The sequence below is a fragment of the Salvelinus namaycush genome, chromosome 28 (genome assembly GCF_016432855.1).
Source record: "Salvelinus namaycush isolate Seneca chromosome 28, SaNama_1.0, whole genome shotgun sequence".
In the NCBI taxonomy this organism is placed as follows: domain Eukaryota; kingdom Metazoa; phylum Chordata; class Actinopteri; order Salmoniformes; family Salmonidae; genus Salvelinus; species Salvelinus namaycush.
Genome location: NC_052334.1, coordinates 7,864,338 through 7,877,645, shown reverse-complemented (window position 1 = coordinate 7,877,645; position 13,308 = coordinate 7,864,338). Strand labels below are relative to the sequence as shown.

The window sequence follows — 13,308 nt, the reverse complement described above, 5'->3', positions numbered from 1 at the left end:
CGTACAGTTGTGGAATAAGTGATTTTGAAAGTGTTTTCCTGTTTGGAATTGTGTACATTGAATTTAGACTATTGCTATAATTTCTAAAACCTCTGTCCTCCATGATCGAAAATGGCTGGAAATCGGTGGCAATCATTTTAGCCAATGCAATATCAATTTGGCCTTGTTTTGCTACAGACGTTGGCATAAATTGGTCCATAGAAGACTGCGTTGCTGTGGGTCGCAGAGTAGGCGGTGGTGTTCTCTCCACCACTAGCACTAGCAGGCCGGCTAGTTTCTCGAAGCTCCGCTACGGCTAGCGTCACAGTTGGGTGCACAGTTCGCATATGCCGGTGTAGGTTGTGCGTAGAACTGGCTTTATATGAGATTTTGTTTTGGCAAATTCTACACTGTGCTCTAAAATTGTCTGCATTATTAAAAAGTATCCAAATGCTACCGTGCTTCCGACTCATTTTCCAGCTGTTGTTTTCACAGCTGTCCTTCCTCCACTCTCCTCCGCTGCTAAGTGTGTGACTGTGAGTGAGTTGGCTCGGCCCTCCCTCACGCATCTTTGGTTCCTTGGTTGACACCGCGTGTCTGATTGATAGGAACAGGTGAGGCTGTTAGTCTGAGCAAACAGTCAGAACTAATGTGTGTGCACTTTAGGCCTATATTATTATAATAATTTTTTCCCATTCTTTGTATTAGTTAATTCTACTCATTTAAATCTTTTGATTATTAATATCTTAATTATTTTATATAAATTCGGCTCCTCTGATATCCGAGCCGGCTCCCACCGTTCACCTACAAGAGCCAGCTCTTAGAGCCGATTCGTTCGCGAACGACCCATCACTAGTAAATTCAGACCCTTTCGCTCTCGGAGCGCACACTGGACTTTCGGGCCAAGGAGTAGGGTTGATTTGAGCGTTCTGGCCTTACAACGGCAGTCAAGCACCCAAGCTAACATTGGCTAGCTACTTCCAGACACAAGTGAGACCACTCTGACCATTTTACTCACCCTAGCAGAGCTGGTTAGGCAGTTTGTGTTAACCAGAGCATTGGTGACTAACTGTGCTGCTGGAAACAATTTAATTACGCTTTTTTGCCAATGTTTACTGACACCGGCCATATTCAACCGGTGTTGAGCGCTCATAAATTCATTAGTCTTAGCTCTGGTACACTCAGAAGAGAGTGCTCTGAAATCGGAGTAGATAGCCAGAACGAATTTACGAAAGCACCTGAATGTCCATTGACAACGCACAACATCTATACCATTTAGCTAAGCTAAGAATTACAGGAATAATCAAGTCAATAAACGTTGGGTAGTTAGATAGCCTATAGTTAATATACTGGCAAGTTCGATGTATAACTTCTAACGTTAGGTAGCTAGCTAACATACCGGTACATACTGCTGTAATGAAATGCTATGTGGTTTGTAAGGACAGCGTAGCTAACAAATTGTCAGCCAACATAACGTGTAAGGTAAGTTATTTGAAAAGTCATTACTTTATTACATTGAGTAGCAAGCTACCCCTTGGTCATTAGGGCAAATCTGTTCTGTGATAGGTGGGGCTTTTCACACCTAGCTCGGCTATTAGACTATTCTTTAGTAAAGGTTGAATAGTCTATTGTTCAGCTTTTAGCCCCCCTCCCCAACTTGCAACAAATTGTTGTTACTTCCATCTCGTTCCTCGCCCTCTTCCACGCACCATTCTGCGCCTGAGTGGCTCGCTTGTGGGCGCGCTGGCAGGATATGGCAATAAACATTGACAAAATGGCGCCAGAGGAGATGGCCGCCGTTTTACGGTCTCCTAACCAATTGTGCTATTATGTGTTTTTTTCGCGATATTTGTAAATTATTTTGTACATAATGTTTCTGCAACCGTATCTTACGGAAGAAAAGAGCTTCTGGATATCAGGACAGCAATCACTCACCTCGGATTAGACAAAGACTTCTTCAACAACAACAAGCAGGACACACACGATATTCTCCAAACACCCCACAGGGCAAACATCCCAATACAGGGCTAAGATTGAATCATACTACACCGGCTCCGACGCTCGTCGGATGTGGCAGGGCTTGCAAACTATTACAGACTACAAAGGGAAGCACAGCCGCAAGCTGCCCAGTGACACGAGCCTACCAGACGAGCTAAATCACTTCTATGCTCGCTTCGAGGCAAGCAACACTGAGGCATGCATGAGAGCATCAGCTGTTCCGGACGACTGTGTGATCGCGCTCTCCGTAGCCGACGTGAGTAAGACCTTTAAACAGGTCAATATACACAAGGCTGCGGGGCCAGACGGATTACCAGGACGTGTGCTCCGGGCATGTGCTGACCAACTGGCAGGTGTCTTCACTGACATTTTCAACATGTCCCTGATTGAGTCTGTAATACCAACATGCTTCAAGCAGACCACCATAGTCCCTGTGCCCAAGAACACAGAGGCAACCTGCCTAAATGACTACAGACCCGTAGCACTCACTTCCGTAGCCATGAAGTGCTTTGAAAGGCTGGTAATGGCTCACATCAACACCATTATCCCTGAAACCCTAGAAACCCAATTTGCATACTGCCCAAACAGATCCACAGATGATGCAATCTCTATTGACTCCACACTGCCCTTTCCCACCTGGACAAAAGGAACACCTATGTGAGAATGCTGTTAATTGACTACAGCTCAGCGTTCAACACCATAGTACCCTCAAAGCTCATCACCAAGCTAAGGATCCTGGGACTAAACACCTCCCTCTGCAACTGGATCCTGGACTTCCTGACAGGCCGCCCCCAGGTGGGGAGGGTAGGTAGCAACACATCTGCCAACGAGACAGCCTATAGGGAGGAAGTCAGAGACCTGGCCGGGTGGTGCCAGAATAACAACCTATCCCTCAACGTAACCAAGACGAAGGAGATGATTGTGGACTACAGGAAAAGCAGCACCGAGCACGTCCCCATTCTCATCGACAGGGCTGTAGTGGAGCAGGTTGAGAGCTTCAAATTCCTTGGTGTCCACATCAACAACAAACTAGATTGGTCCAAACACACCAAGACAGTCGTGAAGAGGGCACGACAAAGCCTATTCCCCCTCAGGAAACTAAAAAGATTTGGCATGGGTCCTGAGATCCTCAAAAGTTTCTACAGATGCAACATCGAGAGCATCCTAACCGGTTGCGTCACTGCCTGGTACGGCAATTGCTCGGCCTCCGACCGCAAGGCACTGCTACTCTCTGTTTATCTTATATGCATATTCACTTTAACTATACATCATTCATGTACATACTACCTAAATTGGCCCGACCAACCAGTGCTCCCGCACATAGGCTAACCGGGCTATCTGCATTGTGTCCCACCACCCGCCAACCCCTCTTTTTACACTTCTACTACTCTCTGTTCATCATATATGCATAGTCACTTTAACGATACCTACATGTACATACTACCTCAATAAGCCTGACTAACAGGTGTCTGTATATAGCCTTGCTACTCTTTTTTTTTTAAATGTCTTTTTACTGTTGTTTTATTTCTTTACTTACCTACACACACACACATTTATTTTTTCCGCACCATTGGTAAGTAAGCATTTCACTGTAAGTTCTATACCTGTTGTATTTGGCGCACGTGACAAATAAACTTTGATTTGATAGCACCTTCGGTTGTGCGTCAAGAATTCTGCATAGCAAGTTTGTATGAAGGTCTGGTTATTCACAGGCAAATTGTTATTTGCTATGGAGGTACATGTGTCTTTTTGTCGAGAGCAAAACTTTTTATTTTCAATCAAAAATAATTGTTCTGAAAGCAACTTTTTTCCCAGACACAAAGGAAGTCTTAGCGGACACCTACGAAGACGGACTGTGTGAGGATGGCATCTCAGGTAAGCAGCACTGGGCGTTCTTCGTCTAACTTTTACACAGCTCCTACGATTCAGTGTCGGTTCATAATATTCTACTATATTACATACATACCGTAGAATGATAAATCATGCAATTATTATTCTCAAGCTAACCAAAAGCATTAGCTAATGCCTGTTCTCGCCATTTTACATTTGAATTAATCTAATTTCTTTCATGGCAACTCATAAGCAGGCCATGTCCTATTTGTTTCATAGTCGATATATAACCATATTTCATGACCATGTAACGTTTAGCTTTTCTTACAGAAGGATGAAAGAACACAATATGTCTGTCAAGGAATGCTATTCTGATATGTCAGATGAAGAGTTAGACCAGAAAGTCAGGGGCATTAAGGCAAGGATGCCCCATGCGGGCTTTAAGATGGTCAAAGGAAGTCTCAGAACAACGGGCCATCGTGTACAACGGAGAAGAGTTAGGGAGTCTTTGCAGCGTGTAGATGGTGCAGGTATCATTGCCAGAATGATCCAGCTTCGTTGCATTGCTCGGCAAAAATACTCCCTGCTCCAGTCTCTCGTCCACATTGATACAAATCATAAATTGATAAGGTACTAAGATGTATAATGTCTCCATCAAATCTAAGAAGTTAACTTTATTATTCTTACTTATTCGTAGACTAATTTTCAATGTATGAAATCAGTCGTTCTTCATCAACTGCTAATACATAAATAATGGAGAGGGTTAATAGGTAAAACATTTCACTTTTAATTCCAATGCTTTTTTTTTCAAGATACAACATTGTCATCTTTGGCGGTATAGATGGATTTTCAAGGAAGGTAAATATTTTATATACATATTGCATATTTTCCATCACCTAATGAACAACCACAATATCAGTCTGGTGTTAAGCTTTCTGTGCTGTATTGACAGATCCTGAAAATGACATCTGCTGCTTTAGATTGAATGGTCATATCTCAGTTATTGTTTTCATATCTACAAAAAATAAGCCATTTTCTTTACTTCGGAGTGCGAGCTGATCAAGGGGTGTAAAATGTAGATATTGCCAGAAGTTTACTGTCCGAGGAACAGGCCGTGGAAGCTTTATTGCTGGCAAGTGTCCATAACCAGAGGTAATTAAACTGTTCTGTGTTATTTTTCTCTCTTCCTCTCTTCTTGTACATGGAACCTGTCTCACATGCAGTAATTTAAAAAAAAACGTAAGATGTCAGCTGCTAATTTTCAGATTCACACCAAATAAACACTCAGCAATTTTCACGGGACTATCTGTTGCTGCCAAGTCATGATTTCCCTGGGGGTTAGCCTTGCAATAACCAAGTGGTTAGACACATAGCCCTCTATATTTAAATGTTTCAGGTACACTCCGATAGGTGTCTGCATCACATACAGTATATTCTATTGACATTATCTGCTATTGTTTGTTCTCATGGGTCTGTTTTTCAGCATAAAGTACTCTGTAGCCACCTAGGCTTAATCATGCTCTCCCTCTCTCTCGTCAGCAGGTATATTTTGATGTGAGAGTGGAAGCCAGTCCCGTCATCGCCACCTCACCCACTCTTAAGATAATCTTCGGGCCAACTGGGAGCCCAAGGCTGGTTAGGAGACACCGCTAGAGACACTGTAATTGTGATGAACTGAGAGAAGCACTGTAATTCATTAATCATATGCTGTCTGCCTCTGTTCTTACCTCCTTCCCTTCTACACCTCTCTGCCCACCTCATCTTTCTTCCTCGTTTTATAATGCATTGAAGTACAGATTGAACTTGTACTTATAAAATTACAATTATCATAATTATAATGGATGTATTATTAATGCAGATGAAGGGAGTTAGATATGCATAGTTTTTCTTCCTCTGTATATATGAATTACAAATCAGCCTTTACTTGAATCATGTTTCTAGTCTATTGCATAGTTACAATGTGTAATCATTGATGTCCCAGGAGCAGGAGTGGTAAACACTGTTTAAGTGTGTAATTGTAATACATACATGCTGACACAGCATCATTCAAAGAATGGAGTTTGATACACTTGGTATTGGATATGACTGAAAAAGAATGTCTCACAGAGATTCATACCTGAACCGCACCTTTATTTGCCAAGGAAGAGTACATGATCAGTGAATATACTCAATGTACAGACTACAATGTGGGGACCTCATGCGTGGTAATAACTACAGTACATGTATTTAGGACTTGCGTCTTTGGCACAATACATTTATTATATTGTACTCAATCATTAGGCTTCATTAATGTCATTCAGACTTGAAGTTGATACAACAACTATGATAGCTGAGGTTCATAGATTGGTATGAATATTAGTTCAGAACCTAACGTTTTAGGGTCCATACACAGATCGGCTACACACTGTAGCTAGCTACACATCCGTCGGCAAACAGTTATTTTTATCCTCCACTACACAATAAGCAAGTAAATAGTTAGCTAGCTATGTTACTTTAGCTGCATTGCATGGCAAGGCAAGCTTACACAATTGTACATTCAATTTGCAGTAAATGCTTTAGCTAGCTAGATTCTTTACATTCACTGTTTCCCAAGACGACAGCCTGGTTTGATGGTTCTCAGCAGTCCCTAAAACAATAAACACAAATTACAATGTCATACTCATGTCATAACACCTGCTAGCTAGCTGGCTAATGTTAGCTAACTTGCTAAATAGCAATTTTCGTAATTCAACTTTGACAAAAGAATATGCACAATCGTTTGTCTCTACATTAACTAACATATTCCTCTCAATTGTACATGTTTTGCTTGACTCGTTATGACGTGATACTTACTTACATTTGCTTCCACCGTAATGTTTTGTCAGCCATCTTTGCTGAAGAAAGTCACCAGGGACGGGTGGCTTGCGTCAAATTCGTCATTGGAACCACTCGATATGATTGGTCATATAAAAACCTTGGGACCCAAATGTATATTGAGTGCTCTAACTCCCCCTTGTGGTGGTCTGGAGCAATAAAGCAATGACGCTGGGTACCTCTAAGTCCCGCGGTGTAAGCTCACAATTTTTGAAGGAGGCACCACTGTATTCAATCGCTCCCTATCCCAGTTTGTTGTCCCCACATGCTTCAAGATGGCTACCATTGTTCCTGTACCCAAGAAGGCAAAGGTAACTGAACTAAATTACTACCGCCCCATAGCACTCACTTGTCATCATGAAGTGCTTTGAGAGACTAGTGAAGGCTCATATCACCTCCACCTTACCGGCCACCCTAGACCCACTTCAGTTTGCATACGGCCCCAACAGGTCCACAGACGACGCAATCGCTATCACACTGCCCTATCCCATCTGAAAAGGAATACCTATGGAAGAATGCTGTTCATTGACTACAGCTCAGCATTCAACACCATAGCATCCTCCAAACTCATCATCAAGCTGGAAGCCCTGGGTCTCAATCCCACCCTGTGCAATTGGGTCCTGGACTTTGACAGGCCGCCCCCAGGTGGTGAAGGTAGTAACCAACATCTCCACTTCGCTGACCCTCAACACTGGGGCCCCACAAAGGTGCGTGCTCAGCCCCCTCCTGTACTCCCTGTTCACCCACGACTACGTGGCCATGCACGCCTTCAACTTGATCATCAAGTTTGCAGATGACAACAGTAATAGGCCTGATTACCAACAATGGCGAGACAGCCTACAGTGAGGTGGTAAGGGCCCTGGGATTGTGGTGCCAGGAAAATAACCTCTCACTCAACATCAACAAAACAAAAGGAGATGATCGTGGACTTCAGGAAACAGCAGAGGGAGCACCCCCCTATCCACATCGAAGGGACAGCAGTGGAGAAGTTGGAAAGTTTTAAGTTCCTCGGCGTACACATCACAGAAAAACTGAAATGGTCCACTCAGACAGTGTGGTGAAGACGCAACAGCACCTCTTCAATCTCAGGAGGCTGAAGAAATTTGCCTTGTCACCCAAAACCCTGACAAACTTTTACAGACGCACAATCAAGATCATCCTGTCGGGCTGCCCTCCATGACACATACAGCACCCGATGTCACATGAAGGCCAAAAATATCATCAAGGACATCAACCACCCGAGCCACTGCCTGTTCACACCGCTACCATCCAGAAGGCGAGGTCAGTACAGGTGCATCAAAGCTGGGACCGAGAGACTGAAAACAGCTTCTATCTATACTAAACAGCAATCACTAACTCAGAGAGGCTGCTGCCTACATTGAGACCCAATCACTGGCCACTTAAATAAATTGATCACTTGTCACTTTATACAATGCACTCTAAATAATGCCACTTTGATATTAATCATGTTTACATATCTTACATTTCTCGTATCCCATGTATTTTATACCATCTATTGCACCTTGCCTATGCCGCTCATCTATATTCTCACTCACCCCTTTAGATTTGTGTGAATTAGGTAGTTGTTGGAGAATTGTTAGATTACTTGTTAGATATACTGCACTGTTCGAAACGGAAAGCACAAGCATTTTGCTACACTCACAACAACATCTGCTAACCATGTGTATGTGACATAACATTTGATCACTTAATTGGTAAACTATAGGGTAATGTAAAAGGTGTCTTCTAAATGATCCAATACATAATGTGGTACACTTATCATAGTTAGGTTTGAGTTCCGAGAGGCTAGATAAATTATCTAGACCCTCCACTGTGCAGTGATCAAGATGGCGGACTTTAGGGAAGTCTGAGTCATCGGCATACATTGACAACCTCTTGACAGTTCAACCCTTGAAGTAACCTTTAATATTTTACACTTGGGGTTACTATACATACTGTATCTAACCAGTTGAATAAGAGATTCTCCCAAATTAAAATAGTCCAGGCATTTATATAAAAATTCCAGTCATAATTAAACAAAAAGGTATTTTCTAAATCTGCTATGAAGACCAGGTCTGGTTTCTTTGGTGTTTCATAGTGTTCCATTGTTTCAAGTAATATTATCTCATCCATGTAAAAAAATATATATAAACTGATCAGGATGAATAATATCTGATAAACCTTTTTCATTCTATGACCTATGCATTTTTCCAGGATTTTTGTGAAAGGGGATTCTAGTGGTTGCACAGATTTTGATACAGCACTGAAATTAGTGTCAACATAACCACCTATAGTTTCACTAAAATGTATCAGCGGCTGATCATTAAAATAGATTTTGATATCCTACAGAAAGGGTTTGAATCTGTGGCAAGGTTAATACATTTTTGTGAAAGGAGAAATGTGATTTGTTGTTTCTGCGTCTGAGTGAGATGCGCTGCAGGCGGCTTTGGTTCAGTGGGTCCTCTTAGGTGGGTGGGTGTGTACGAGTTAAAGAATTAGCTATGTCCATTCAGAAAGTTTCCCAAAATAAGCCTGTCTGGACTTCATCTCTTTAAATAAATCCATCATGATGGTCAGCATGTGAGAGGAACGACAACAGATGCCAGTTTTGCGTTTCCTTTATTAAAATGGGGTGCAACTGAATGAAACTTAGCCAAGGATGAATAGCCTATCGCAATATTCCGTAGCATAGGATTCTCATTACTGCGTCCTCTCAAGCCACTTTGAACATTTTGCCACTGAGAATGACCACACCAGCACTGGTGACATTATGAATTTATTTGGTAAAAGTGGAGGGAAAAACAGTGTGACTGTAGCCCGAGAGTGTAGCCCAAACACGCAGCCCGAGACTGTAGCCCAAACACGCAGCCCGAGACTGTAGCCCAAACACGCAGCCCGAGACTGTAGCCCAAACACGCAGCCCGAGACTGTAGCCCAAACACGCAGCCCGAGAGTGTAGCCCAAACACGCAGCCCGAGACTGTAGCCCAAACACGCAGCCCGAGAGTGTAGCCCAAACACGCAGCCCGAGACTGTAGCCCAAACACGCAGCCCGAGACTGTAGCCCAAACACGCAGCCCGAGAGTGTTGCCCAAACACGCAGCCCGAGACTGTAGCCCAAACACGCAGCCCAAACATGCAGCCCGAGACTGTAGCCCAAACATGCAGCCCGAGACTGTAGCCCAAACACGCAGCCCGAGAGTGTAGCCCAAACATGCAGCCCGAGAGTGTAGCCCAAACATGCAGCCCGAGACTGTAGCCCAAACATGCAGCCCGAGAGTGTAGCCCAAACACGCAGCCCGAGAGTGTAGCCCAAACACGCAGCCCGAGAGTGTAGCCCAAACACGCAGCCCGAGACTGTAGCCCAAACACGCAGCCCGAGACTGTAGCCCAAACACGCAGCCCGAGAGTGTTGCCCAAACACGCAGCCCGAGACTGTAGCCCAAACACGCAGCCCAAACATGCAGCCCGAGACTGTAGCCCAAACATGCAGCCCGAGACTGTAGCCCAAACACGCAGCCCGAGAGTGTATCCCAAACATGCAGCCCGAGACTGTAGCCCAAACATGCAGCCCGAGACTGTAGCCCAAACATGCAGCCCGAGACTGTAGCCCAAACACGCAGCCCGAGACTGTAGCCCAAACACGCAGCCCGAGAGTGTAGCCCAAACATGCAGCCCGAGACTGTAGCCCAAACATGCAGCCTGATACTGTAGCCCAAACATGCAGCCCGATACTGTAGCCCAAACATGCAGCCTGATACTGTAGCCCAAACATGCAGCCTGATACTGTAGCCCGAGACTGTAGCCTAAACATGCAGCCTGATACTGTAGCCCGAGACTGTAGCCTAAACATGCAGCCTGATACTGTAGCCCGAGACTGTAGCCTAAACATGCAGCCTGATACTGTAGCCCGATACTGTAGCCCAAACATGCAGCCTGATACTGTAGCCCGAGACTGTAGCCCAAACATGCAGCCTGATACTGTAGCCCGAGACTGTAGCCTAAACATGCAGCCTGATACTGTAGCCCGAGACTGTAGCCTAAACATGCAGCCTGATACTGTAGCCCGAGACTGTAGCCTAAACATGCAGCCTGATACTGTAGCCCGAGACTGTAGCCTAAACATGCAGCCTGATACTGTAGCCCGAGACTGTAGCCTAAACATGCAGCCTGATACTGTAGCCCGAGACTGTAGCCTAAATATGCAGCCTGATACTGTAGCCCGAGACTGTAGCCTAAACATGCAGCCTGATACTGTAGCCCGAGACTGTAGCCTAAACATGCAGCCTGATACTGTAGCCCGAGACTGTAGCCTAAACATGCAGCCTGATACTGTAGCCCGAGACTGTAGCCTAAACACGCAGCCTGATACTGTAGCCCGAGACTGTAGCCTAAACATGCAGCCTGATACTGTAGCCCGAGACTGTAGCCTAAACACGCAGCCTGATACTGTAGCCCGAGACTGTAGCCTAAACACGCAGCCTGATACTGTAGCCCGAGACTGTAGCCTAAACACGCAGCCTGATACTGTAGCCCGAGACTGTAGCCTAAACACGCAGCCTAAGCAGGTATTCTTCATCTGTTGTAACATCTCAGCTCCAATAAGACTTTCTGGAAAGGCAGAGCCATTTTTGACAGCCATATCTGGCTCACCGAGTCAGGAAAACAAATTAATTCATTGTTTATACGGTATAGGTCTAACCACTATCCACTGACACAGAACCAATTTTAGCACACCACGAGACAGCAACCTAAATCCAAAATCTGCCAAACCCCATACTGGAGAACAGGAGTTGGCCTTTGCTGCAATGTGGTGCTGATTCCAATTACTAAATAGACCTATACTTTACACCACAATGAAGGTTAAAGCCAATACTAGTCTGCAACTGCAGACCCTGCCTAGCTCTCTGACCGTGAATAACAGCATTAATCTGAGGGGATGTGCACAGAGCATCTGTACCGTATGTGATGTCATCAGGCCTGGTTTCTTTGGCGTGTCATAGTGTTCTATTGTTTCAAGTAATTGTCTTACATTATCTCCAATGTATCATCCATGTAAAACACCTGCCTGATCAGGATGAATAATATCTGATAAAAACCTTTATTCTATGTGCGATGCATTTTGCGTCACAACAGTAAATTGACGCCGTACTCCGTAAAACAACTGTCAGAGCAGAGGGATGGAATGAGAGGTAGACAGATATACAGTATCTGAATACTCCGTGTCCGTTCCAAATGGCAATCAAATGGAAACTAATCCCTATTTAGTGCACTACTTTTGACCAGGGCCCATAAAGTTCTGGTAAAAATGAGTGTACTATGTAGGGAATAAGGTGCCAATTGGAACGCACACTATGTCTCCAACGCTACAGTGGCAGACAATGGAAGCTATCAGATTAACCAACAGTAAAATACAGTTAAGTAACAATGATATAGCTGTTAGCTCAGAAAGTCTGAAAGATATGAGCTCATTAACCCAGCCAGGACAATAATGTGTCCCATAGGACTTATAAATTAAATGAACTCTCACAACAGAGCATTGCTTCAGCAGGTGTGTCGGTCAGACCTATAGACCCAAAATCACTTCTGAGTAGATACATTTCTAAATGTGTGTGTATTAAACTCCTCCGACTGCCCATAAGGCCTCGGGCAGTAGTCATCCTGACTCTGAAAGTGTCAGAGCACAATTGCTGCTATACAGCAACATCAAAGAAATTGGCCATACTATTCATCACAGTGGACACAAAGGGAAGAGTGTAATTGAATGTGACAGTCTATGAACAAACATTCTAATTATCAACATCAATAATGACATAGGAGCCTACCTTGTGGGTGTATGGCGGCTCACTGAGGTCGATTCCATCTTTCACAAGTTTATCCCTGATCAAGAGCTTCAGTTTCAGTTTGGGGTAAGTCACCAACTCTTTACAATCAGTGAAACTCAAATTGTTATTTTTAGGACATGATGACTCTTGGTGAAATCTTTGGTGAGCCCCAATTCCAACTTCCTCCTGGTTGGATTCTGTCCATGACCTTGACCCCTGGAGGTCATTCTCGCAGTCTGTGATGTGCATTATGTTGGTGCCCAACGAGGGTCTACAGGAAGAGGGGTACAGGGGGTTCAGGGGCTCGAGGGTGAAGTAAAGACCCGGAGATTTTTCCTTCTCCTGCTCTCTCAACCTCTTCACTGCGTCGAGCAATTTTTGTCGGTGGTGCTGGACGTGGACCCCTATGGCGTCCAGATCGGGGTCACCAATTTGTTTACAAACTTCGAGATCATCGTATCCATTGTCCACAAACCCCTCCAAGTATTGAGGCAGTTTAAGATTCTGTAGCCACTCATAGACAAGGCCGGGGCCGGTGCGCATCATTTTGACATACGATGAGCAATGCTTTCCATGCATAGGCTGTGTTAGAAATGGTTCCGTTATCTCCAAAATGTAAACCTCAGGAGCGCCGGTATCTTTGACACATTTTTACATCCGCCGCGGCCTCTGTCATTCTTATTGAAGCCAAAATTACAAACGCATGTAGAGGTTATTAAACTGATGAATACAAAACGAAATCTAAAAAGAGCCGAGTCTACTACTGTTACAATAAAATAAAGGTTATCATGTTTAACGCTGCAATATTGGTGTTCCCAAAATTC

The 13,308-nt window shown here is 44.2% G+C and overlaps 1 protein-coding gene across 1 annotated transcript in view; it reads right to left on the bottom strand.

Moving 5' to 3' along the window:
• sash1b (SAM and SH3 domain containing 1b) overlaps positions 1-13,030 on the bottom strand; it is a 134,641-nt gene extending 121,611 nt beyond the window's left edge. The window contains exon 1 of the mRNA XM_038966965.1: positions 12,485-13,030. Coding sequence (XP_038822893.1) covers positions 12,485-13,030 — 546 coding nt within the window. The remainder of the gene's footprint in view (positions 1-12,484) is intronic.
• Positions 13,031-13,308: the final 278 nt, after the last annotated feature.